A 27,884-nucleotide genomic window follows, 5' to 3' on the forward strand; every position below is an offset into this window, starting at 1 on the left:
GGCCCGGGAATCTATTTTAGTGGCTTCCCAGGTGATTCAAACGCTTAGTCAGGGTTAAGAACCGAACACTCTTCCAAGGCCTCCTTCCTGGAATCCACTGCTGGGCTCTGGCCTTCTCCCGGCGACTCTCCGGTCCCGGCAACTACAGAGGCCGGCGAAACACCGCGCAGGACGAACCCCTACACCGACGGACGCGCGCGGCCACCGGCCTCCCCTCTCGCGGGGCCCGCCCGGTTACATAACGGGCCGCGAGTCGCGCTCTCGCGAGGTTTCCGCCGCCCCCTCCTCGCTCCACGTCAGGAGGAATCGGGCGGAGCGGCCAACATGGCGGAACGCAGGCGGCACAAGAAGCGGATCCAGGTAGCAAGGGCGAGCTCTGGGGTAGGGGGCTTCGGCGCGCTCGGAAGTGGAAGAAACGGGAAAAGCTTCGAGAAAGGACAAGCAGGGGAGAGGCAGGGTGGGCTTCCGCGCGGAGGCCACTGGCTGCGGGCTGCGTCGTGGTGAGGGGCCTGAGGGGGGGGCGGTGTCGGCGGTGGAGCCGCCGGGGAAGGAAGGTGGCGCGGCGCTCGGGATCCGGCTGCGGGGGCGCGGCTGCCGGCCCGGGCCTCCGCTGCTAGGGCTACCACGTCCAGGGCACAGACGCCGGCCCTCCGCGCCCCTCGCTCGCTGTCTTGCACATCCTCACCCCGCAGATGCCCATAAATTAAGGCCACGGTAATTAGGGTAGAAAGAGGTGGAGATCTGCCTGTTCTTTGTGCGCGGAGACTACGGAGGAGGAACGACCTGGACCCGCTCAGCTCCCCTGGAGGCCCAGGCTGCGATCTCATCTCGATGTTTGGTCGCGTTTGGCCCCCTATCTCCTCAACATTTTTAAACTTAATAGTTCTCTTGAAGCTTGCTGGCTGTCTTCCAGGCGACAGGGTGTAAACAAACGCAACCCCGTTGGTGCTGCAACGAGCTGGTGGCGCCCAGAAACCTTTCACATGCCAGTTTGTCATCATAACCTACATAACATCCCTCCCTCATTCCACATGCACATCAGTTGTGCATTTCTTTCCGGCAATTTTATCCTTGTCGTTCCTGTTCTTTACCAAGGGGATTAAATATGTTGAACATCTTTGACTCAGGATGCTTGTTAGTTGCCTCATCAGTTTGTGTTTAGAAACCAATGGCATCATAAATCGATAGCATGTAGCAAATTGTTAACACAAAAAACATTGTTACACTCATTGTCTTTCTGATCCTTGCTCAGAATGACTGTTTCCTTGTTATCTCTCCATTTTAAAAAATCTGTCAATTTATTGACCCACGCACAGGTGTGCCTAGTTGAATACTTTACTATTGAAAAGATATCAATGATCAGTAAATTTGCATTTTGGTGGAAATAACAAAGTAATTGTGAATAGGTTGCCGAACAGAATTAGAGGCAAATTCCAAGTTCAGACGGGGCTTAAAACTAGGGCTTAAGGTCAGTGAGAAGTTTCTTATACTATCCTTAATCTTTAGAAATTTAGTGTCATTTTAACGTGGACAGACAGTATTTTATTAGAATTTGTATTGAAGCTGTCATATTTATACTTACATTACTTTACATATACTTACATTACATTACATATACTTACATTACTACATTATTACATTATATACACATTACACATATTATATTATTACACATTATATTATTACATATTATACATATATTACATTATATATACATTACATATATTACATTATATTATTACATACATTATTACATTACATACACTTACATTACATACTTATATTTACACTTGACAGAATTTTATGCCCTTTAGAACAAATTGTTTTATAGTTTCAACTCTTTACTATTGTAAAGGTGATACAATTCACTGCTCGTATTTCAGTTGTGATCTTATATTAAATAGACAGGCAAAAGGGTGTATATAACACTAGTGGTAGTGGCCAAGAGGCCTGTTTGTATACCTGCTTCACCAATTATTAGCTGAGTAATTTTGAGTTAGTCAGTTTCTCCATCTCTAATAAGGGATGTTTATCTTAAAAACAAAATTTTAAAAACCCTGTAGGGTTAGATTTGCTGTGAAAACAATAGGTGAGTCAATTACTTACTGAAAGTACTTGGCACATAACCCCATCCCTCTTGTCCTCCTCCCCCAGAATGAAGGATTTAGGTTGAGTTATTTTGGTTTTTGTTAAGCACTCTTTGATATGCTAAAGAATATTTAATAACTATCTTATTTAGTAAGCAGACTGTTAGGTTTTGAGTTATTAAAATATAGACATGTACTTTCTATTGTTTATTTGGGGATCTGATTGTTTTCAAAATTCAGTTTACCATACTGCAAAATGAAAATAAGTTATTTTTGTGTCCTCAAAGTTTTCTAGTTGGCTGTGTATAATTTTTGTGGGAGATCTTGGAGTACTACTTTTGTGAAGTTGTAACATTTATAAAAGTACACTACCCTAGGAAATTCTTCATTTTTTTTTTTTTCCTCCCAGAGAATCAAAAAGTAGATACTGGCATCACTTGAGGTAAAAAGATCAAATGTAATGCAGAGTTCAGAGACTGTTCCAAAAACGAGCCTATTTGGTAGAACGTTAAAGGTACATGGGTAGGCAACATCAACTGAGTTTCCTGCCCTTTGTTACTTGATGTTTCATGTTAAGAGAAAATTTTGTGTTGAATAGATTAAATGACCTTGGATTTCAGTTTCTAAAAAGTAGCTAATTCCTTTGTTTTTTCTGGTACAATGTAACCTCAGATTCTTGTGTCCCATTCAAATTGGGGAGCAAGAGGACTATTGTCACATTTCATTCTTGGACCCAAATTACCAGTCACAGAAAACCTGAAATGAACTATATGTTCATTGACATCATATTGTAAAACTTTAATGATTGAGATTCTCAAATGAGAATGATCTAAATCCAAATTAATACATTTTAAAATAAAGTTATTTAATATATGAAAAAATGTTCAACATCACTGGTCATTCGAGAGATGCATATGAAAACAACGCTGAGATTCCACCTCACCCCAGGAAGAATGGCTGCTATCAACAAATCAACCAATAACAAATGCTGGTGGGGGTGTGGGGAGAAAGGAACCTTCTTCCATTGTTGGTGGGAGTGCAGACTGGCGCAACCACTGTGGAAATCAGTGTGAAGATACCTCAAAGAACTAGGGCTAGAGGTCCCATTTGACCCAGCTATTGCCCTGCTGGGTATCTTCCCCAAAGAATTAAAAGAATCATACCACAGTGATATATGTGCACCCATGTTTATAGCGGCACAGTTTGTAATAGCTAAAGCTTGGAAACAGTCCAAGTGCCCATCAACTAACTGGAAACTGGATAAAGAAGATGTGTTTTTTTTATATATAAAATAGAGTACTACTCAGCCATAAAAAATGAGAAACTAGAGACATTTATAGCTAAATAGATGCATATTGAGGCCATACTCTTTTAAGTGAAATAAATAGGACACACATGTGTAAATACCGAATAGTTTCTCTAGTGTGAGAAACTGAAAGTGTAAATGAGGATGAAAATGATTAAAACGAATAATTGATAATTTGAAATAGGAAAAGGTCCAAAGGTGTAGGGGTGGTGAGAGGGGAAAGGGAAGAAGGGAAAGGAAAAATTATGAGAAAAGAAAAAAAAAATGGAAACGAAATCTATGTAAATAGGGAAGGGTGGAGGGGGTGAAGGGCGCACAGGTAATGGGGAAAAAAATAAGAACTAAGATACATCATGTACAGGTACAGGCACCCAATGATAAATGTAAACGTATTGTATACCTAAAATGTACCAATAAAATAATTTTTAAAAAAATAAAGTTAAGAAATGCAATGATGTAAGTTTTTAAGAAAATATAGTAACTTCATATAAAATAAGTACTGCTTAGAAACATGATTTAGAATCATGGTATCATGAAATTCAAGAATTGAAAAGGATGTAGTAGGATTTGTTTGAAATTCTTTTCCACAAATTCAGTCTGATACAAAAGCTAAGTGGTGGAGCTAGGTTACTGATCTCACCTAACATCCTCATGACCCTAGATTACTCATTAAGATGGTAAAACTAGATTTAGACCAGTCTTCTAATTTCCAGTTGAATATTCTTTCCACCTCACCACTGTTAAAAATAAGTTGTAATGAAATAATTTAATCCTAATTTTCTTTACTGTAAAACAAAGACTGTGATTTGTCCCCACTAAAGAGAATCATCCCATCTAGTATTCTTATGTGTACAATATCCAATTAAATTTGGGGACATTTTAATGGCTTACCACTTCTTAGAACTTTTATAGCCTCCAACAGTTATTTTTGTTGCATCCATCTGTCTCCCTGGCAATAAAACACTGCTGTATCATGGGCTTATGTGCTTAATTTTGGGAGAGGAAAGAAAAGTGAAAGTTTGGGGCTCTACAGCCAGGGCCTGATTTCTCAGGACCTTCTGAAGAAAGAGGAGGAACCCAAGAAGCCAGTCATAAGTCTAGAAACCTTCCCCAAAGGCTTAATGGAGGGTTTTGCATTTATCTGGCAAACATTGCTACAGAGATTATACAATAGAAGTTAATTGGAAGTATTATATAAGAATACTGCTGTAGTCAAGATTGAGCAAATAATATTTCTGAGGTCCCCTCCAGCTTTCAGATTTTATTCTGTTAACCTACTGTTTTCATTCTCAGCTACTTTGTACTGCTATTTTTGTACCTCTGTACGAATGCACAGTAGATACTGTAACCTCTATCATTGTAGTATTTAGATGTTAATGTGTTCTAAAGTAAACATAGTATTTGTTAAACAGTTTTATAAGATTGTTCTAACCAAACTTTAAATTAAACAATTTTGGGTTGTAATTTGCAGTAGCCAGTGCATTGATATTCAGGGAAAGGCAGTCCAGTCTAAAGTCATTGGCTTTTAGTGGCCTCATTCTAACACTGTTGTGCTCATTACTTGAGTTAAATCCTCTTTTGTTTGAGAGTTAATGGGCTGTTTTCTGTTTATTAGTGGGTACTGATATTCTTAAAAGGCTTTATTTCTAGTTAGAAGTATAGAAAACTTAGGGAAATATTTTGTTCATGTTAGAAGGGAACAGAGAGGAGAGATAGTGTAGTCCAGTGTATAAACAAAATGGTAAGACTGTTTTATACGCTTTTAGGCTGCATCAGGGGAACAGTAAGGGTGGAAACCATGCAGGATCTCCTGTATTTAAAACCAACATCCCATAGTCATGTTCTCATGCTACTCTTATATAGCAGTCTCTTTTTTACTCCAGAGCTCCAGCAGATAGTACAAATTATATCCTTTTCATTAAAGGCAATCTGTAACATGGCTAACTTATAACTTGCTGATACTTTATGCAAGTATCAGTGGAAAAGTAATTCTTTGTCTAGTTGGAAGAGATTATCCAAACCTTGTATTTTCTGAGTACCTTCTGTTCATTGTTGCTTAATAGTCTTTATCAAGGCAGGACTATACTTGTAGAAAGATTGGTTAACTTGAAATTGTTAAAATGACATTTAAAATTTTTCGAATACATAATAGTATCAGATTTCCTGTTGCATGATAGAATCAACTTTTCAGCTTTTATATATCCTGCTATTTAGCCAGATTTTTCATGTGATGGTTTGATAAGCAGTCAGGAGATTAATGCATTTATATGTGATCAGTAAGTGGTTTAATTGAATGTTAGTATAAATGTTGATGTACATTCCTAAAACTGATGTGATTGTTCTCTAGACTCACTTTCCCAAATTTCCTTTCTTATTTAAAAAAAACTATACTTTCCCTTCATCAGCTTAGAAATCTGACATCCTTTACCTGGTCATTTCATTCATCTTCTATCATTGAGTCTTAACTGTTCTACATTTGAAGTATTTTAAATATCCACATTTTCTGTTTTCAGACCTGTATCACCTTTACTTGAATATTGTATTGATATTCTAATTTCCCTGCCTTTTTTCCAATTCATACTACACACAACTCCAAAAATAATGTTTCAACCATTTTAATAATTCTTTTCTATTCAAAGAAATTACAGGTGTTTCTTCTGTTACTTATAGGGTAAAGTCAGAATTTCTCAGCCTACATTGAAGACTCTTTATTCTACTTACCTATACTTAACTTCCCAGTGCTTCACAAATGTCCTATGCTGAAGCCAGATTTTGTGTTCATTCTTAGCCACAGTGTTTATGGTCTTCTGTTTATCCAAAACTTGTTTATCTTTCAAATCTAGTGCTTTCTTTCAAGAGATCTTTTCTGGCTATTCCCAACTGCATTAATAATCTCACTCCTACTTCATGTACTTATAAAATTCTTTTCCTATCTCTCCTTTCAGAAAATAATAATTGCTAGGTCCAGGGGTTGAGCTCAGTGGTGCTGCTGCCTGCCTTGCAAGCACAAGGTCCCGAGTTCGATCCCCAGTACCGAAAGAAAGAAAGAAAGGAAGGAAGGAAGGAAGGAAGGAAGGAAGGAAGGAAAAGAAAGAAGGGAGGGAAGAAAAAAATAATTGCTGCTTTTGATGGTTATGTAACATAGTGTAAGTATCATGCCTTACAAATCTTCACTATTAATTGTAGCCCCCAAAATTAGGATACTCAGGAAGTTTGAATTTGATTGAATGGTTTATCTGCCCTACAAATCTTTAGAAACAAGCCCAACCCAGTTACAATTAATCAGTTAATTAGATAAACTTTTAAATTGATATATCAAATGAGGAAAAAATTCAGCATATGTGAGTGTGATTATAAGATATAATTGGTTTCTGTAAACTACTTAAAATTTCATTTCCAGCTGTTGTGTTAACTTTCAGCTAATGAGTCCACTAGAAGTATAGTGTATTACACAAACAATTAAATACTAACATTTTAACATCATATCAACATACTAATAAAATTTTGCATGGTTTCACCAATTTTACTAAATAGGTTTTCACCTTTTATTATATCAAGAAGTATATTTTATAGCTAGATCTCAAATTGTTATAAACCTTATAGATTTTAGTTAAACCTTATAGATCTTAGTTTGGAGTGTTAAAGTTTGAATTTGTAAATTTTAAGATTTTACTTTTTTGGTACATATTTTTATAAATAAAAATGGAAGTTTTTCCATAAATACTGTATTTGGTTTTTACAGTAGTCTTCATTCAAGTTGAGTGGTGTGAGCTTTTAATTTTTATTACCACAAATAACCCGTAGCTGGTAGTTGTAGAATATTTAATAGAAAATTTGGGAACAGATACAGAAGAAAGAAAAGGAAAGATTAAAGGAGTCTTCTAATTTTTTTATTTTTCTGAGGCAGAGCCTCACTATGTAATTTAGATATAGCCCAGGCTGGTCTCAAACTCACAGTGATCTTCCTGCTTCACCGCCTCCAGTGCTGAGATCATAGGTGTGTGCCACCATGCCCAGCATAAATGAAAGTAGTCTTTGCAAAACTACTGTCCTAGCACTTGCATTAATTAGTTCTTCAAAGGATATATTAATGTATCTGTTGTGGCATTTCTAATTTTTGCCTCACTACTGGGAAGAAGAGAGCGCAAGTGGAAAAGGAGTTCCAATCAGTATCTGCTGTATGTAACTACAGAGGAAAGAGAAGGGAAAGAGTACCAGTCATTAGCATCTCAGTAGTTCTTAACAGTTACCACGTTGAGGCAGCTAGTGTGGTCTGGTAGCCATAATTGGGGTGCATATCATTGGTGGTTGTTATTTAACATTTATGGCACCTGTTTCTACTTAGACCTTTGGACAGTCACTATTGGCAACATCTTATCTTTGTGCCTATTAAAAAGAGGTCCTGAGCTGGGGATTTAGCTCAGTGGATCTGCCGCCTGCCTCGAAAGCGCAAGGTCCTGAGTTCAATCTCCGCTGCCACAAAAAAATAAAAGAGAGAGAGAGGTCCTACAAAAGTGAAGGTGAATTGGTGTGAATTAGTTGCCATGCTGGAAAAATAACCCAGTGCCATATAGTTGAACCCAAGAAACAATAGGGTTTGGACCAGTCAATTTTTATTTGAAAAATAATGTTTAAAAAAATTTCCATTTTCTCTTATACTAGGCCTGTTCCAGAGAAGGCCTGAAAGCAAAGCCTATGTTTCACAAAAGATTTAAAGAACAAATGTATAAATTCTTTATTACACTAAAGTAATATTCTTTTGTTGTAGGAAGTTGGTGAACCATCTAAAGAAGAGAAGGCTGTAGCCAAGTATCTTCGATTCAACTGTCCAACAAAATCCACCAATATGATGGGTCACCGGGTTGATTATTTTATTGGTAGGATTATATTAATGAAATATTAGTGTACATAACTTATGAAATTACCTAAATTTAAACTATGTAGATGTTTTTAAGTCTTTTTCAAGTGTGATTATTGAAATGGGGTGATAGACATATGGCATTTATTATCTTATTTTTATGAAGGATAATATCTATAATAAAAAGATAAAGTATTTTCTAATTTGTTGAAAATTTTTTTAAATAGGGTTTATTTTCAGTGTTCTAAAATACTACCTTGTTTTGATATTATGTATATTTGGAACTAGGAGCTTTGATTCTTCACTTTATACAATTTCATTATAAGCTGATGCCATCTGTAGTGTACCCCCAATAGCTTGTAAATAGTGGCTATGTTTGCTTATCTCATCAATGAAAATTATTTGTCATTGTCAAAATTTTTGTCATTTTAGAGAAGAAATTCCTTATCTTTTTCTTCTGTTTTATTAATGATTTGGAAGTTTTTAAAAAGTAGATGTGCTAATCTCTTCGGATCTGTTTAGCTGCTTCTGGTGACAACAGTAGGTTGTTCAGGTGTTGTTCGGTAGGTTACTTAATGAGAATTTTCATTATGTGAGCCCAAAGAGAAAGATAGCGGTTTACCCTGTATTTGTGATTATTTGCTGAGTGATAGTTACAAATATTTTGAAATTTTTTGTTAATAATATTTTCCTATAAATTTGTCTTGCTTAATTAATATTTCTGAATGCCATTTATTTCCCAACCTTGCTTTGAAAAGATGCTTATCAATATGTTCATTTCACAAGTTGAGGTTTTTGAGAAACTGTGTATGATGGTCATGTTAAACTTAATTTTCTGTTGAGCTCAGTTTTATTTTCTGTTGTCAGAATGTTGAAGTTTGCTTTCTGGAATATTACTTAGACAATTTCTATGTATACTAAATTTAAAATCATAAATCTCTTTCTTAGCTTCAAAAGCAGTGGACTGCCTTTTGGATTCAAAGTGGGCAAAAGCCAAGAAAGGAGAGGAAGCTTTATTTACAACCAGAGAGTCTGTAGTTGACTACTGCAACAGGTAATGTTTATTTCTTAGTGAAGAATATTGCAAATAATAATTTAAAATTTTCTCTATAGTCCTCAAACTCTTTACCTATTTTCATCATTAGATGTAGTGATACTACAAGATCAAACATAGCTTTCACATGTAACCTAGATTTCATCAGTATATCTGGAAATATATTTGGTATTAGACTTGTTTTAAACTAAATATGATTTTCTTTATGTTGTTACTTTTGTATGTTTTGTTTTTTGTTTTTGTAAGACAGGGTCTCACTATATAGTTCAGGCTGGTCTTGAATTCACTATGTAGCCCAGGCTGCTGGCCTTGAACTCGTGGCAGTCCTCCTGCCTCAGCCTCCTGAGTGCTGAGATTACTGGCATGCGTCACCACACCTGGCCTACTAAACTAAATGGTCAGCGATAAAAATCATATACTAGTGCCTACAGTGAAAAATATGTTTTCTTTGGTAGAGCAAATAGCCTGAGAGTTTCTACCAAAGCTCTTATAGGGATTCCTGTTAGCACTGTTATCCTTGTTTTATTTTGTTTTTTAGTGCCTATATCCTGAACCCTAAGCCAGAGACTTTTTCCTGCTTTTAGTAATTGCTAATGTATCCTTGTAAAGTCAAGCAGCTGTAACATTTACCTTGTCGATTTTTGAGAATTTTAAGATGAAATATAGACATTTAAGTAACATACACATGTTTTTCATAATAGACACCTTTTCTTTGCAAAAAAGAAAAGAAAAAACTCAGTGGGATTATACTCCTGGGGATTGAACATCCTAGACAAACATTTACCACTGAGCATCCCCAGCCTACAAAAAAATTTGGATTTTGAATGATGTGTCTAAAAGACAAAAATCACCCTCCTTTTACAAAGAAATATGGTAGTTTCTCTTTCTATTTTTCTTCCTTGATATACTTTGTACTTGTTAAGCATATTTATCAATATATGTTAACTAAATTTTGTTTTCATGACACTAAAGTTTATAACCTGAGAATTTGAGACTTTAGATTTTGTGTTTGATAGAGTTAGGTGTTTAAATAGCACTTAAAGTATCAGCCTTATGAAAACCATCTTTAAAAACCACTGTTTTACAACCTGGTTTCTTAAAGAATTATCAAATATTTCTTAAAATTTTTTGTTACCAAACACTAGAGATCACTAAAGGACATTTCAGAAACAATAAGTTTCATTGTTTGGTTTGGGATGAGCTAACAGTGATACAACTGGTATTTGCTTGTTCTTACAGCTATTTGTCTAACTCCCAAGTGCAAACTTCCCTGCCTGCTTCAAAATAGATTTACTTTTTACATATGGCATAAAAATGAAGGGATACTACAAATATAGGAACTGGGGCTCAGGGAAGTTAAGAACCTCGTCCAAGGTCACACAGCTAGTGAGATCTAAGGTTGTAAATGTAGCAGTCTCCCCCCAACAGCATGTAGTCTGTGCTGTTAACCACTGCACTATAACTATCTCCCTCAGTAAAATGATGCTGCATTCAGTGAAGAAAAAATTAAAATTGAGTCACCTGCCAATCGTATTATTTCAGATATTAATTCTGTAAGCCCAGGTCTCTTAAGGCAAGCAGTCAGTATTAGTCCATATCACTTGACCTTTTAGGAGCCCTGGTACTGTGTTACATGAAAATCGCGGGGGCTCGGGATTTAGCTCAGTGGCATCATGCTTGCCTTCCAAGTGCAAAGTCCTGAGTTCGATCCCCGGTACCAAAAAAAAAGAAAAGAAAATCTCAGGGTCCAGAGAATATCCTAGAGACACTTTTCATATGTATGTTATTCCCATTTGTGTCAGGTTGTCTGTATCCTTTCCACTCCAAATGAAGGAGCGAGGCCTATCTCAGATCCCCCAGCCACTTCTAATTAGAGTCTTCATGGTGATGCCCAGTCCTTTCCGAGTCTTGCCCAGCCATAGAGAAAAGCACAATAAAACTTTTGTCCAGTTTCATTTTCTAAAGCAACTAACTGGACATAATGGAGTCTAGGAAAAATCACAAGATAGGAAAATGTAGGATAGTAAGAAAATAATTTTTTCTACTATGATGTGTACCTTTTGTGGCCCATTTTACATATGAACTTTTCAACCTATTCTCATCACTAATCCTCAATCCAGTAATGTCCTCTTGTACAAGTGTGTCACAGTCATTCTCTTGGTCTTTCTGTGATCCTAACCTTCTACTTTCTCTGAATGATTCTCCTTCCTTTCTTATACCTGTCTCTCAATATTATAAGCACATCCCTCAAATCCTGCTTCTACCATGTAGTATTCCCCAGGTCCTCCCACCTATATTAACCTTTATATCTAAAGTTTACTGATTTATTAAGTTAATATTAACCGGTTTGGCCCTTAACTATTTCAGAATTCTTACATATGTGTTAGTTTTTTTAATTTCTTGCCAGCTAAATCTGAAAACAATTGTAGGACTGTTTATACTTTATTATAACTCCATAGCAGTTAGCATAATATAGGCCTTTAGCTAAAATGCACCATTGCTGCATAGGTGAAAGTCCCTTACACATGCCTGGCTTTCAGTTAAATATTTGATAAATCTGAAAAAAAAGATTAGAGGTGAGGAAAATGCAGATGCAATTTAAAAACTTTTTACAAGCTATTTTTAAATCATGTGTATCAGTCCTAGGAATACAGTGATTACAGTGACTTGTTCCCTACTTCAAAACACATATTCTAACCTCTTAGGGAAATTTTATGTCTAATAAAAATAATTGATGAAAAAAAATAATTGGTGAAACTGTCAAGAATGACTTCACAGAAAATATTTTAATCAAATTTTGAAACATTAGTAGGTGATTGCCCAACAAGAGAAGAAAGGGAATTTATTCAGGGAAAAGCACAGAACATACTGAGATAGGAAAGTGTGAGTCGTTCTGTGAAAATATTAGAGAGCTTTGTATTAGTAGTTTGCCCTATGTCTTATATGTAAAGCTCAATAAGGCCAGGTGCCATTGTAAGTGTCTAGAATCCCAGCCATTCAGGATGCTAATGCAGGAAAGTCACAAATTCAAGGCTAGTCTGAGCAATTTAGCAAGATCCTGCTTCAAAAAAAAGAAAAGCCCACATAACTAGAGGGTCTGATATATTACGAAGGTTAAATAATGTCAGTCTCATTTCCCTAATCATAGAATGAGCTGAAGTGGACATTCTTTAAAGACCCATGAAGGAATAAGTCAGTAATTTACTAATTACAGAACAGAATAATGCTATAATATAATGATTTTTGAAACCAAGTACATATTCTGTAACTATTAAATGAAATTGAAGTTTTTGGCATAACAATAATAGCTAACATTTATTGAGTACATATATACCAGGCCCAATGCTCAACAATTCACATGCTTCTCATTTACCCTAAAAATCCCTACAAGATACCCCAATTTAAGAGTCTGCTGAAGTGAAGTAATTTATCCAGTCTCCCAGCTATTTAAGTGGTAAAGGAAATATTTGAAGCCTAAATGTGAAATGATTTTCAATACTAATTTGGTTGAAAGTTACTAATCCACAGGCAACTATGCAGGAAGAGTGACAGAAGCAGACAGTCTAACTGGTTCTGTGCCCTTCTGATCTATTATTAGGGAAAAGATTTTTTTTCTAGTAAAGTTTAGTAGTGTATTTCTTATTTTTTACAATCATTTTTTCCACTGAAGTAAATTTAAGAAAACTAAAGATACAGAAAATGGTTTAGAAGAAAATCATTTGCAACTCTATACTTCAACTGTATGTATATGTATATATGTATACATGTACTCAGTATAAAGACATCTATTATATAAAATACTAGTTTTTTCCCTTAATATAAGATGTATTTTGTTTTCATACATAAGATGAATAAAATGTATTTTTGTTTTCATAGTGAGGGTTAAATATATGTTTCTTATAGAAAATCTGGAAATCATAAATGTACAGACAAAATTAGAACATATGTTCACTATAAATTGTTTTAAGACATTTTGAAATAAAGTAAAGTTCCCCTTCATATTCAGACATACCACTATTAAATCCCATTCTCTTCTCACAGTAGCTAATAATGAAAAACTCATTTCAAAATTTTGTTTTGTTTGTTTACATATATATATATATATATATGCTTAGCAGATATCAATTGTCACATTTGGGGAGGGCAGTTTGAACAGTAGCATGATTATATGCTAAATAGATCTGAACAAGTTGAATAGGCTAAGAGAGGAAAACTAGACATTAGCTTTTGGAGATGATCATGGTCTGGACCTAATTAGGCTGCAGAAGGAAGCCCAGCCGGGCAGGTGACATATAGGTGCTTCAGAGGGCACAATACAGTATTCAGAAAGAAGTGGTCTGGACAAGAAGGAAGAGCCTCCTTCACAAGTGATGCGATATGCAGGCACCAGTGAAGTGTAAGTAGAAAGGTGGATAGTAGCCATTAGCAGGCACAGATGGTGGTAGTAAGACCGAGCTTCTGGATGTTGTAGTGTTTTTACAGTATCAAGGTAGGAATGAAGAAACAAATCAAGAATTCTGAAACCAAAACATGAAATTTGAAAAGGTGGCTTATAAATGACAAAGGTAAAAGAAACCCAGTTTCTTGGGTAGAATTATAAGGTTAGAGAGAAGCTGCCAGCATGGGCTTAATTTGGGATCAGCCAAGCTTCTAAACTTATGAATAAAACAAGAATCTCGGGCCAGGGATTTAGCTCAGTGGCACCTTGCCTGCCTCACAAGTGCAAGGTCCTAATTTCAATCCCAGGTACAGGGTGGGGCAGGACCACACAAGAATCTCATTCTCAAGGAGTTTACAGTATAGTGAAGAGGCAGACATATAGACAACAAATTACATGATGTTACCGCATATGTGCTATGGATAGAATAACAGGAGAGGTTGGGGAGGGCTTATGATTTTAAACAGGAAAAACTTTTATTTTTTTATTATTTTTGTTTTTTGGGGGGGGGTTTGTTGTTTGTTACCGGGGATCGAACTCGGGCCCTTGAGCTTGCGCAGCAGGCAGTGAAACCACTGAGCTAAATCCCCGGCCCTAAACAGGAAAAACTTTTAGGAAGTAAGGGAATGAAACAAAAAAACATACTTTTTGAAAGAAGTAAAATTCCTGGTGAAGGAAATAGCCAGTATAAAGGTGCTGGTAGGTGACACACACACCTTGTACCAGGGATCAAACTCAGGACCTTGTACTTGCCAGGCAGGCTCAGTGCCACTAAGCTACATCCTCGGCCTAGTATGAGACTTTTTTAACTGCCCCCCAAAAAGAAAAATGTATATAGAGAGAACTTAATGAAACTAGGAATATATAGTGTTTTACCAAATAGATTGCACATTTTTCAGATTGATCTTATAAGTCCTTATCAGAAAACAGAAGGCTTATCTTGGTAGATGTAATTATTCATTCCTTAATTGAAGATATTTCACTAGAGCAAGCAGTCATCTGAACTGTGAAGTACATGGAGAAAAAAACATCTAGAAAGACAGTGAAGAGACATGAATAGGATCAAGTCATGGATACACTTTTACTCTGTTAAGACTGTTTTCCTTTTTAATATTTCTGTTTGCTTTTGAAACTTAATATTAAATGAATCTGAGTCTTAATTACACTTAATGTAAAGAGAGGATTTACTGCATCAGTATAGTACAATCCAAAACTTATATATAATGTCTTTTTACCTGACTTTATACAGTTAAAAGTGAAAATTATGGGCCGGGGATTTAGCTCAGTGGTTCCGCTGCCTGCCTTGCAAGTGCAAGAACCTGAGTTCGATCCCTGGTACCAAAAAAAAAAGAAACCAAAAAGTGAAAATTATATTAAATATCACGAGTTTTGACAACCATACACAGTAATCTAATTAGCTAAGATTTTTTAATTTGGTGTAGCTGACTACTTTTCCATAAGCAGCAATAGTAATTTCTTTTATGAGCTGCCAGTTTATGTCTTTCTGTGTGCATTTTATTTGGGTCTTGATATTTTTGGTTTTTAGTCTGTGTCTATAATTGATAGGGAATGTAACATTGTAACTTTTTTTAACCCAAGGCTTTTAAAGAAACAGTTTTTTCACCGAGCACTTAAGGTGATGAAAATGAAGTATGATAAAGATATAAAGAAAGAAAAAGATAAAGGAAAAGCTGAAAGTGGAAAAGAAGAAGATAAAAAGAGTAAGAAAGAAAATATAAAGGAAGAAAAGACAAAAAAGGAAAAAGAGAAAAGAAAAGACGGTGAAAAGGAAGATTCCAAAAAGGTGAGTTCAACTAAAATTAGGTAAAAATAAATCATTGTGTGCACATGATCAGCATATGAGCATATTTAAAATAGTATCAGCAAATACTTAACCATATTAGGATTATTATAAATATCATGGTTGGAAATTTTTGTGTTACAAGTAGTGAAAGCTTTTTGCTATATGAATGTCATATTGTTTTTGCTTTCTTGTGTTATTTCTATTTAACTTGTGTTTTCATAGGAAGAAACTCCAGGAACTCCCAAAAAAAAGGAAACTAAGAAAAAATTCAAACTTGAACCACATGATGATCAAGTTTTTCTGGATGGCAATGAGGTGAGAGTATTTAGCCTAAGATTTAAAATAGTTTTTCATGGAAATTTTTAGAAATATGTTTGATGCGTTCACTAAGAAACAGTTGAGCTAAATCTAATCATGCACTAAATTTCCAATGATGAATGTCATTATATTGTATACCTAAAATGTACCAATGATTAGAATGAATAATCGATAATGCAAAATAGGAAGAAAAGGTCCAAAGGGGTAGGGGTAGGGGTAGTGGGAGGGGCAGGGAAAAGGAAAGAAGGGAAAGGAAAAATGATGAGAAATGGAAAAAATGGAAATAAAGTCTTTGTAAATAGGGAAGGGTAGAGAGGGTGAAGGGAGGGCTAGGAATGGGGAAAAAATAAGAACCAAGATGCATTATGTAAAGGTACAATTCCCAATGAGAAATGTAATTGTGTTGTGTACCTAAAATGTACCAGTAAAAGAATTTAATTTTAAAAAAATCTAATCATGCACTTAAGTGTATAAAAATTACTTTATTTTTAAAAATAAATTTGTCTAAATTTAGATTTATAAAATGTCAGATTTGACTGGGTGTGATAGGATTCCTGAAAAAAGTGGCTTACTACAAAACAGATGCTTATTTCCTTCTCATCAGTGTAATCTAGGGATAAGCATTATGGGGGGACCCAGCCTCCTTTGTTTTCTCTGTGGGATGTTTCTAGTTAAGGTAGCTTCATGGTCCAAAATGATTGCCAACCTTATGTATGCATCCAAAAAAGGAAAAGAGAGTAAAGAATGTACTTCTTAAGACTGTCTCTTAAAGACACTGTCCAGGAAGGTGGTGATTTCATTTCTGCCTGAATCTGCTGGCCAAAAAACCTAATCAGATAGTCTTGCTTACACTAGGTGGTTATTTGCTCAAAGAAAATTAAGACTTTTCATTATTATTTTTTTAAAATTTGTTAATGGGTGTACAGTATGTAGTCAGACACATCACTTGAGCCAAAATTTTCAACATTACCTAGTGCTTTGAGATACTTTTTATTTTATCTTTTTAAGTAGGGATGTGTGGTGGCATCCTTCTATGAACCAATACAAAAATATTAACTGTATACTGGTCATTGAACTATTGTAAATTTCAAGACATATCCTTTCTTGCTACACTTACACTAAAGTAGCGTATGTATAAAGTTGTGGCTCCATGTGTATTTGAAATTCTGGAATAGCTTTTTCAAAAATAAGTGCTGTAGGCTAGAATACTTACATAAAAATCTCAAGTATAGGGGAAGAGTTGAGAAGTATTTTTATATGAAGTATCCTTAGGTAATTCTAATGGTTAAGAACCACTGTAATAGAAGACTACATGTCTTTCCCAAGATGAGAGCCCAAATGCCTTCAGTTAAGCATTGAGCATCAGGTGTATGCTAGACATTCTTATAAGGTGCTAGGAATAGCATGATAACCGTTCAGCCAAAAAAAAAATAGCCTGCTAAAAGTAAATTAAGCTTTGAAACAGTAGTATTTTCTTTGTAGGTTATAAACCCTGTATGGAGGAGTGGGAAAAAAAATTACTACAGGGAGTCATAGAATCTTTATATTCACCAAGAATGATCTTTTTTTTTGGTACCGGGGATTGAACTCAGGACCTTACGTTTGCAAGGCAGGCGGTGGAACCACTGAGCTAAGTCCCCGTGCCATGCATGATCTTTAATAGAGGTTCTTTCTGTAACGTCAGTAGGAGAGAGAAGGGTAAATTTTAGAGCTGCTGGATTTGTACTGTGGCCCAGCTGGAATATATCTTACTGTGTTCTTAGCTGGTTCATCATTATATTAGGGACAAAAAGGTTGATGATTACTTATTATTGAATAAATAATGATATATGCATATGAACAGATTGTTGAATATATATACAGTATATACAAATATACTTAAGTGTGTTACAGAATATAATGATTTTTTTACCTGAGTAGATGCCACTCTTAATACTGAAGGAGAAGAGTCTTTGGAAATTAGTTACATTAGAAACTAAATTCTTACATGTTCAGAAGTTGTGATTGCTTTAGAGGACTTAAAATATAGAATTAAACTTTACTTTCTTTTTTTTTTTTCCCCTCCTGTACCGAGGATCAAACTCGGGACCTTGCTGCCTGCAAGGCAGGCGGCGGAACCACTGAGCTAAATCCCCAGTCCTAAACTTTACTTTCTAATATGACCTTAGAACTTTTAAGCACTGAGATTTCTTGATTCTTACAGGTTTATGTGTGGATCTATGACCCAGTTCATATTAAAACATTTGTCATGGGATTAATTCTTGGTAAGTACCAAGATGTAAGTAGCTTTAAAGTACAATCTAAAATTTAAAAATTAAAATGTAGCACCACAAAGGAAACCATATCTAAATTTAACATACAATAGTTATTGCTTAAGAGGATACTTTAAAATCGGAAGATAAATGATAAACTAAGGAGAATATTTACAACACATTAAAATGAAGATCTTTACGAAATTAACAGCTTAACTTGGTAGAAAAATGGTAAAGGTAGCTGATAGATCTTGAAATACAATGACTAGTCATCATAAATAATACTTTCACATAATAAAGTAAAGCAGTAGTGAATGTTTTAGAAAAACCAGCACTCTCCAAAATTGGTAAGTACATCCACTGCTTCAGCTTTAGGGAAAGCAGTTTGGTAATATCTTTGAAATTGTAAATGCCAGGCTAGGAATTTAACTGGGAGAACTTGCCGTTCACAATGCCTTGGATTAAAAAAATATATATATGTAAAATAATTTTAAATGAATATAAAACTGACTCAGCTGTTCTACTAGGACTTTATCCCATTTGTGCATACAGTTGCCCAAAGTATGCATTTATGTGTTGCTTTTTTTATTGTTTTGTTTTTTGAGACAAAGTCTCTCTATGTAGTTCAGGCTGGCTTCAAACTCATGGCAATCCTCCTGCCTCAGCCTCCCAAGTGCTGAGATGACAGGCTGTACCAACATGCTCAGTTTGATGTGTTTCTTATTTTAACCCAAATCCCTCAGAGTAATCTAACAAATAACTTTCAAAGTATAAATTCGTTTTGATTTTTGGCCTAGTAATTCCCCTTAAAGGAATTTATTCTATTATCATATTTGCACACATTTACATGTACAAGGATATTTGTGCTATTGTCTGAAATAGGTTAAAACTGAAAAGAATTGAAGTTCCTCAATAGAAAGGTGAAATAAATTACAGTGTAATAGAATACTATGCAGCCTTTAAAGAATGAAGATATACTGGTGGAGAGGTATCTAGAATAGATAAAAAGAAAATTGCAAGAATAAGAATTACATTTGTTTACTTAGAAAAAAAATTCTGTGTAGCTAGTTTAATTATATATAGGAAGTCTCTGGGAATATAAATACTGTAGGTTCAATTAGCCCCTGAGGAGTAAAATAAGAATTTGGATGAAGATTTAATCTTCACTATACTTTTTGATTTGTTTCTGATTTGGTTTTTTAATATAAATGTGTTTCTCAAGTTTAGGGCAGGCAAGGATGGATGGGAAAGAATGATTTAGCATTAAAAAAGATGATTTAGCAAATAGAAAAAAACCCCAAGATATTAGTTAAAATAAATATAATATCCTAGGATCTCACTCAAAACAACTCTTTGGCATAGTGGTAATGCCTGTAATCCTAGCTGCTGAAGAGGCTGAGACAGGAGGATTACAAGTTTGAGACCAGCCTGGTTGGCACCTTAGTGTGAACCAGCTTAGTGTGGCCCTGTCTTAAATGAAAAAAGGCTGTGGAAGTAGCTCAGTGATAGAGCACTTGTCTAGCATATGTAAGCTCCTGGCTCAGTCCTCAGCACTGCAAAAGCAAAACATCTCTTTTATGATGTGTTAAAACTCAGTTAAACCCAAATAGCTAATAAAGTTGTTGATTACTTCCAGTTTACTAGTTGCTTTGCTAAATACATACTGTCTCATTCTCACAATGTTTAAAAAATAAAAATAGACATTTACGATCCTTTAATATTATGGAGGCATTTTAAAAGTACTGTGATTAAACTGCATTTCTTACTTTGATTTTCATCTTTTAAATAAAGCCAGTCATTTATACAAAGGATAAGCATCTGTCCTTGGGCAAATCTTTTGAGGACAGAGGTCAAAGTAAACTGAATAAAGTTTTTACATCATTTCTGCATATATTTGATATATAGATCAGTATCTGTACAAATTTAATCTTTTATTTTTTTTGTAACATGAAAGTGTTTGAAACTTTCTCATAAAGTGTATATAATAGTGGGAAAATTCCTTTGGAGAAATTTATGTTCCTTTCTTTTCTACTAGATTGCAAATTTTCAGCATGGATGTGAAAAGCATTAAAATTATAACTGTACGAGATGAAGATAATTCACTAAATTTGCCCTTTTTTACACAAAATGAAAACTAAACTTAAAAAATAGGCATTTATTAAATATAAAGAAACAGCCTCAAAAGGATGAAATAATTTTCTCAGGGTTACTTAGCTTATAAATGCTAGAACTAGAATTTAATACTATTCTAACTCTGCAGACCTAATAACCAGTCATCTGATTTCTTACAGTTCTTTCATGTTACCCCCTTTTACTGCAAAAATACTAGGGATGCTTGTCTACAGTTTTCCTAACTACCGAAAAACTGTCTTTAGTAGAATCACCTGTGAGCTTCTGTGGATGTCAGAACTTCACCCTAGAATCAGAATCTCCAGGATGAGGTCTTAGGATATTTTTGGTTTTATGCTTTGTTTCTTTAAGCTTCCCTATTCAGTAGATAGATGCCTAATACTCAAACAGTAATATAGACATAGCTTGGAAGTGTCAGTAATTGATCATTTTGAAGAACAATTTTGAATTTTTAGCACTGTTTTCTAAATAAATGTGATTTAGGCTAAAAAACACCCAACCTAAGAAGAGGATAAAATATTAAGTTAAATAATGAAATTACTCATAATTTACTACTTTTTACTTTTTAAAAATTGTGACTTTTTATTTCAGAATTTTTTCCCCCTAAGAATGTGTTCATTTATTATTGCAGTCAGGCTATTTACATTTTTATTCTACAAGTTACCTATGTAACTTTGTCATTTCTTGTTCCAGTGATTGCAGTAATAGCAGCCACCCTCTTCCCACTTTGGCCAACAGAAATGAGAGTAGGTGTTTATTACCTCAGTGTGGGCGCAGGCTGTTTTGTAGCCAGCATTCTTCTCCTTGCTGTTGGTAAGTATTATTAGTAAAACTAATTCAGCAGTTGGGCTGTAATCTCGAGCTTCAGGAAAGTTCAATAGCAAAATTAATGTGGCTAAATGAGTAAGTATAATCCTATATTCTTGGTCAAATCCCAAAACTGACTCAGACTGGGTCTAATATGAAGAAAAAGGTTTTACTATATCATTTTTTAAAAAACATTTTTATTAATACTACATTTGATTGATAGTTGCAAGCATTATAGGCTACAGTGTGATATTTTGATATATTTACAGTGGAATGATTCAGTCAAACATATCCATCACCTTGTTTACCTATCATTTTATAGTGAAACATTTAGTTATTTTAAAATGTTATTAAACCTGCAAATAGATGTGCTTTTAAAATTAACTAGAGCAAATATTTAATTTTTTTGCAGTGATCAGTCATTTATTAAATATAATTTCAGTAAATCATTTTTCTATTTTCAGGTAAGATAAATACAACTTGTGTTAAATATTTAAATTCTATGCATGTGTTCAGTGAATGTTTAGGCAATTTGCCACTTCAAGGAAAATCAATTTTTTTTTTTGGTACTGGGGATCAAACTCGGGTCCTTGTGCTTGCAGGGCAGGTGCCAGAACCACTGAGCTAAATCTCCGGCTCCAAGGAAAATCAGTTTTTATTCAGAATAAATTCTAGATGCATTAAGGAATTAAATGTTTTATAAATCAAACAGGAAAACATAAATGAATTTGTTTTCTTGGATGATTGAGATCTTTCTTGGGTAACAAGTAATAGAAAAAAGGCTAATAGATACAGATCATGTAAGAATTAAAAAAAAAAACCTTTTCACATCAAAAACAGATCAAACAACTGTCAGGACAGGCAAAAGATGAAAATTTCCATATATTCATAGTAAAAGATTTGAACAATCTGTTATCCTTCAGAAAAGAGAATAAAAAACAATTAATGTATAAAAATGCTAGTAATAAATAAAATGAGTTTTCTGCCTATTTAGTAAGATTTTTTACTTTAATGTTAACATCAGAGAATTTAACTGGTAGAAGGAGATGCACCCAGATGTGAATATAGTGATGATTGTGTTATGGTTTTAATGTTTTTAATTACACATGTGTAAATTTTTCCACATAGAGCATTTTACTTAAAATTCTACTCTTTAGGGGCCAGGGATTTAGCTCAATAGTTCCACCGCCTGCCTCGCAAGCGGAAGGACCAGAGTTCGATCCCCGGTAAAAAAAAAAAAAAAAATTCTAGTCTTTGAAGGTTTTGTCTTTAAAGGCCAGACAACTCTTAATTTTTCACCTTGGGAAAGACACGTGAATTTTTCTCAGTTTATCTAGAGCTGTCTATAGGGTTAATTGTATTGGATTCCTTGGTCTGTTCAGAGATTATGTGGTATGAAATTCTGGCTATTTTCCCCAAATGATAAATCATCTTTTCTACCAAATCTGAAGAATATTTGTAAAAGAAAAAACAGTATCTACATTATTAACCTAATATCTGTTGTTAGAGGACATAATTTGAGCAGGATTATCTGAACTGGGTATGTAGTATTCTGAGATTCTGTGATACATAATATATATGGCATTACTCCATGGCCCTAAGCAGTCTCCCTTTGAACATCTCTTCACCCTGACATCGGGTACTCTAGGATGGTGCTACCATCCATGGACCTGGGAGCCTATCTAGTGTTTTTGTTTCAGCCCATCATCTTTTTTTTTTTTTGGTACTGGGGATCGAACTCGGAACCTTGTGCTTGCAATCCCCGGCCTCAGCCCATCATCTTATGGACCTCCTTTTTCCTCTGATCTGTAACTCTTAAGTGAGACTTTCTCCACCTCCCTTTCATTTTTTTCCTTCCTCTAGTTCAGTTACCTTGAGAAAAATCTGCTACTTCTGCAGGGGGCACAAGCACAATTGTAAGCCATGAATTATTATCTAAGCCTGTTGTTAATAAGGTAACTAGTGTTGGTGTTAATACCTGTATCAAAGAGAAAACCATAAACTTTATTCTGACATTAGATAAAAAATTAATAGATCTCAAACTAACGAAATTCAGAAACTACTTGAAACTCTTCACCAGAGGTTTAGTTCTATTGAACAGAATTGTTCCACATGCTTGGTTTTAATTAAACCAGTATTCACAATAATTTATGACCATTATATTGTTTTGCTTTTTAAAATAATTTCTTCAGTGGTTTCTTTTGTTGTTGTTGTTTTTGTTTTGGTACTGGGGATTGAACTCAGGACCGTGCACTTGAGAGGCAGACGGTGGAACCACTGAGCTAAATAAATCCCCAGCCTGGTTTTTTAAATAATATTTTTAATTACTATGGATTTAAACATGCATTATGCTTCAGTCTTGCAAATTAAAGTAAAAAACAGACCCCATATTTTATGTTGATTCTGTTAGAAAATGCAACCCCATATATTCTTTCAAATACAGTAATTTTGATTTGTAATCCACTTATCAAATGGATATTTTATATGAAATATTACATATTGTTCAAAATTATATTTGATTTTACTTAGAACATGCATTGTTAATATCACCATTTAAAATAAAACTTGGGATTTTTCTAAAATGTGTCATTTAAGTATAGGAGCATTATTGACAGTTCATATCACAGTTTTTTATGATTCTTCCCATTTTGCTCCTGGTAATACAATGCCACATAGAGAAAAACTGTAAAGCATGTTAAAATTGTTATGCCCAGTTTATATGTGGTTAAAACATTTTTTTTTTCTTTTTTGAGACAGGTTCTCACTATGTAGTTCAAGCTGGCCTTGAACTCACTGTGTTGCTCAGGTTGGCTCAAACTTGCAACTATCCTTCTGCCTCAGCCTCGCAAATACTGGGATTACAAATATGTGCCACCACGCCCGGCTTTTCTATCATTTCTATACTGCCTTTTTAAAAATATTTGATATAAGATTTCATAAGTCTGAACCATCTGTCTTATAACCCTATAAAATATATCATAGCATAGCCAGTAGTGGTCTATACCTGTAATCCCAGCAGTCAAGAACCGAAGCACGAAAATCAAAAGCTCGAGGCAGCCTGGGCTACATAGTGAGCCCAACTACATACATAGCAGGACCCTGTCTCAAGAAAATTTGTAAAAACTAAAAATTTTTTTAAATATTTAGAAAAATTAAAAAATAAAACCTATCATAGCATCATAAATGTATTTGGAAAAATATACAACCTCCTTAAAAGTTGCTTATTATCTCTTATCAGTGACATTTATTTTATTTATTTATTTTTATTTATTTATTTAAAAAATTTTTTTGGTGCCGGGGATCGAACTCGGGTCCTTGCGCTTGCGAAGCAGGCGGCGGAACCACTGAGCTAAATCCCCAGCCCCATGTGACATTTATTTTAAAATCTTAATTTCACATATAATGTACCTTTTCTGTTTGTGCCATAAAAGACTCAATGTGTAATGTTCATTCAGTGTACATAATGTTCTTGTGAAAATAAAACTGCTACTTTATATATAAGGTGATTTATTTACAAATACTATTTTATAAAAGTCAAGACAGCTATAACCATTTCCTTTATTTATCCTAAACAAAATAACGAAAGAAGCATAGATATGAAAACAGCAATGTAATTGTAAAAAAAAAAAACTATTACTATAAATTTTAAAATTCATATTTCATTATCCCACAGGTTTGTCAAGTTATTTTGAAAAAGTAACCTCATAACCGATTCATGTTTAACACATTCATGGCAGGGTGATACATGTATGACTGTCCCATGCTGCCTGATAGGACAGCCATGCATGTACCACCGGTGCTTCAAGCCACCCACCTGGCAGTGAGACCTGAATCATGGCCCCATTGTGAACACGTTGAGCAATCTTTCTTTCATTAGCATTGTACTGCCCACCTGCCCCATACTGGTGATTATACCCAGGGCCTTCTCACTGAGCTCCATCCTCATCTCTTTTTCAAATGTATTTGAGACAAGGTCTTGCCAAGTAAGTTGTCCAGGCTGGGGTGGCATTTGTGATCCTCCTGCTTCACCCTCCCAGAGTACTAGGACTACAGGTGTGCACTATTGTGCATGGCTTGTATAGTTTCTTAGTATTGAGTTTATTTTTAAATAAAAATTAAATAACTTACCTAATAAAACAAAAAGGATTAGAAGATGGGAACTTGTTAATGCTAAGATATTTTTCTTTTGGTACCCAGGATTGAACTCGGGTCCTTGGCGCTTGCGCAGCAGGCAGCGAAACCACTGAGCTAAATCCCTGGCCCAATGCTAAGATTCTTTATCCAAGGCTGACCTAGCCTTTAGGCAGACTATAGCATATGCTGTGGGCCCATGATATAGGTAGGGACCCACAGAAGTGTTTTCATTTTCATTCTTTTAGAATTAGCAATAATAATGATATATTTTTTAGTAATATGCAGTGTCATATTTGCATTTATGCCATAATACACAGTATAATTGTAGTATTTAGTAGAGAATGTGACCTATAGGAGCATAAGTAGTCCCTGGGAAAGTCATGATGCAACACTACTTACTCCTTTTAAAGGCTTCATTCTTAATGTGTCTTTCATCAGTTACTCATGGTTTTTTTCTTTTCTTACACCATGACTTAATGAATGCTTACCAATTGACTGCTATGTTTATTGAAGTACTACTGTACCATAAAGTACATAAATCAAGAGTATGTCTGAAATAGTGTCCAGGTGAAAATAGAAGTAATTTTTCAGGAGTGTCATTATAGAATTGTACCCTCAAGTTCAGAGTATACTGCTCTTAGGATATTGTGATAGCTGTTAACTAGTCAGGATTTAAATATTCATAATTATGGTGCATAAAATATGCAATAAAACTAAATGTTTTCACAGCTTTTTTATTAACACATATTCCCTGCTATCTGTGTCAGTGATTGAATTATTAAATTACAGAAATGTTTCTGCCCACAGCTCGTTGCATTCTGTTTCTCATCATTTGGCTTATAACTGGAGGAAGGCACCACTTTTGGTTCTTGCCTAATCTGACTGCTGATGTGGGCTTCATTGACTCCTTCAGGCCTCTGTACACACATGAATACAAAGGACCAAAAGCAGACTTAAAGAAAGACGAAAAATCTGAAACCAAAAAACAGCAGAAGTCTGACAGTGAGGAAAAGTCAGACAGTGAGAAAAAGGAAGATGAAGAAGGAAAAGTAGGACCAGGAAGTCATGGAACAGAAGGCTCAGGTGGAGAACGGCATTCAGACACAGACAGTGACAGGAGGGAAGATGACAGATCCCAACACAGTAGTGGAAATGGGAATGATTTTGAAATGATCACAAAAGAGGAACTGGAGCAGCAAACTGATGGGGATTGTGAAGAGGAGGAAGAAGAAGACAATGATGGAGAAACACCTAAATCTTCACATGAGAAATCATAATCTGACTAATTTGGGGACTGAATAAGTGGAAGAGGTTGGATTTTCTATGTTGGCAGATCATCATACTATACATGTGGCATTTGTAGCATTCTTTAAGTCCATTCGCTGAAAGTATTTGACAACCAAGCAGTTCTATTCAGTCCTTCATTTTATAGAATATTGGTACTATTATTGGTACAGTCTAAAGCCATTAATAAGTTTTATGCATTTGATAATTTTACAGTAAGTAGGTCTCATTTTGATAGTTATCAAAGATGCATTTTTCACAATGACCTTTAGATTAAGGGCATTTTTGATATATGGCTTTTTACTGTTAAGTTAATCAAAAAGAATAAACTCCAACATTTCAGATTATTCATAGTTTAGCCATTTCACAATTTTTTTAGGTTGAAATACATATTGTTCTTGATAGTTATGCTTTTGTTTTTCATTATAAAATTATAGACTTTCATTATAAAATTCTACCAGAAATTTCTTAAAAGATTCTGAGTTAGCAGGGATCAAAAACATTTGGTGGAAATAAGCCAACTAATAACAGTGCAGGAATATTTTTGGTTTAGCTACAAATTCTCCTTTCCAACTTAGGAAATCCAAGCTGAATTGTACACTTGATTCAGAGAAAGATGGTCATCTCCAGCAGGAAAGCAAACAGCATTGGTTGGAAGGTGATGGCTCTTCTTCCCCATCTCCTTGTCATAGCGTAAAGTGTATTCTGTACATAATTTACAAATAAAACATTTTATTTTAATTGTTACTTATTATTTAGACATTTCTCAACACTTAAATTTGTGAAATTAAGATTATGTAAGGTTATGTTTTTAGAGAAATGGAAGTTTGGATAACTCATGGAACATCTGTAATCTTTCTACAGCAGCTTCAGTTTTGTGCCAACATTCCATGTATTTGAATATAAGTAAAAACGGATCCTTATCAAATAAGAGCAGACTTAAAAGTAGCTGTTTGTATGCCTTAATGTTCATTTTGATTTATTTTAAATCTTTGCATTTAGAAATGGGGTACTGTATTTTCAGACCAGGAGGCACTGCTGTGAAAGGTAATTTACTGTTCTAAAATATCAGTTTAAAATAAAGGCTATAAAAGAAAACATAGAGAACCATTGGAGTCTAATTGCTTCAAACTGGTTTTGCAGTTTGATTTTTGTCTTGCAAGGTATAGTTACAAATCTTAGGAAAATCTTGTTTACTTACAAGCGTAATCATTCCCTGGAGTTAAACTCTACAAACTGATAGTGAATATTAAATGATTTTCCTTAAGTCACAGTAAGAGTATTTTGTTTTGTAGTTGAAATAGGTGGAGTATGTAGGTCTTTTTCTTTGGGTTATTTACCATCTAGGTGTTGGACTAAAAGTGTTAACATTCTTCTAATTGTGAAAAAATACATTGATGCATCTTATTAAA

The 27,884-nt window shown here is 34.8% G+C and overlaps 1 protein-coding gene across 2 annotated transcripts; it reads left to right on the plus strand.

The window, feature by feature from the left end:
* Positions 1–47: 47 nt before the first annotated feature.
* On the plus strand, positions 48–27,884 carry Sec62 (SEC62 preprotein translocation factor). Of its 2 annotated transcripts, none has more exons than XM_004834575.4 (8): positions 48–360; positions 8,162–8,270; positions 9,200–9,305; positions 15,343–15,547; positions 15,770–15,862; positions 18,069–18,129; positions 20,941–21,060; positions 25,996–27,884. In XM_004834575.4, exons 1-8 carry the CDS (start codon positions 325–327, stop codon positions 26,463–26,465), a joined length of 1,200 nt encoding a protein of 399 aa, XP_004834632.1. In that variant the 5' UTR covers positions 48–324; the 3' UTR covers positions 26,466–27,884. The 2 variants fall into 2 exon arrangements, with proteins under 2 accessions (XP_004834632.1, XP_087042621.1); XM_087186495.1 differs by lacking the exon at positions 48–360 and adding an exon at positions 6,382–6,539.

This window comes from Heterocephalus glaber, unplaced genomic scaffold (genome assembly GCF_053883595.1).
Source record: "Heterocephalus glaber isolate CG9 unplaced genomic scaffold, H.glaber_assembly_v1.0 deba00001504, whole genome shotgun sequence".
Classification (NCBI taxonomy): domain Eukaryota; kingdom Metazoa; phylum Chordata; class Mammalia; order Rodentia; family Bathyergidae; genus Heterocephalus; species Heterocephalus glaber.

Excerpts from the sequence above, each read along its gene's own strand:
- Sec62 (XM_004834575.4), top strand. The coding sequence starts at position 325 with ATGGCGGAACGCAGGCGGCACAAGAAGCGGATCCAG. Across the intron at positions 9,306-15,342 it reads GTAGTTGACTACTGCAACAG|GCTTTTAAAGAAACAGTTTT; the intron begins GTAATGTTTATT and ends TTTTAACCCAAG. Across the intron at positions 18,130-20,940 it reads TGTCATGGGATTAATTCTTG|TGATTGCAGTAATAGCAGCC; the intron begins GTAAGTACCAAG and ends TTCTTGTTCCAG.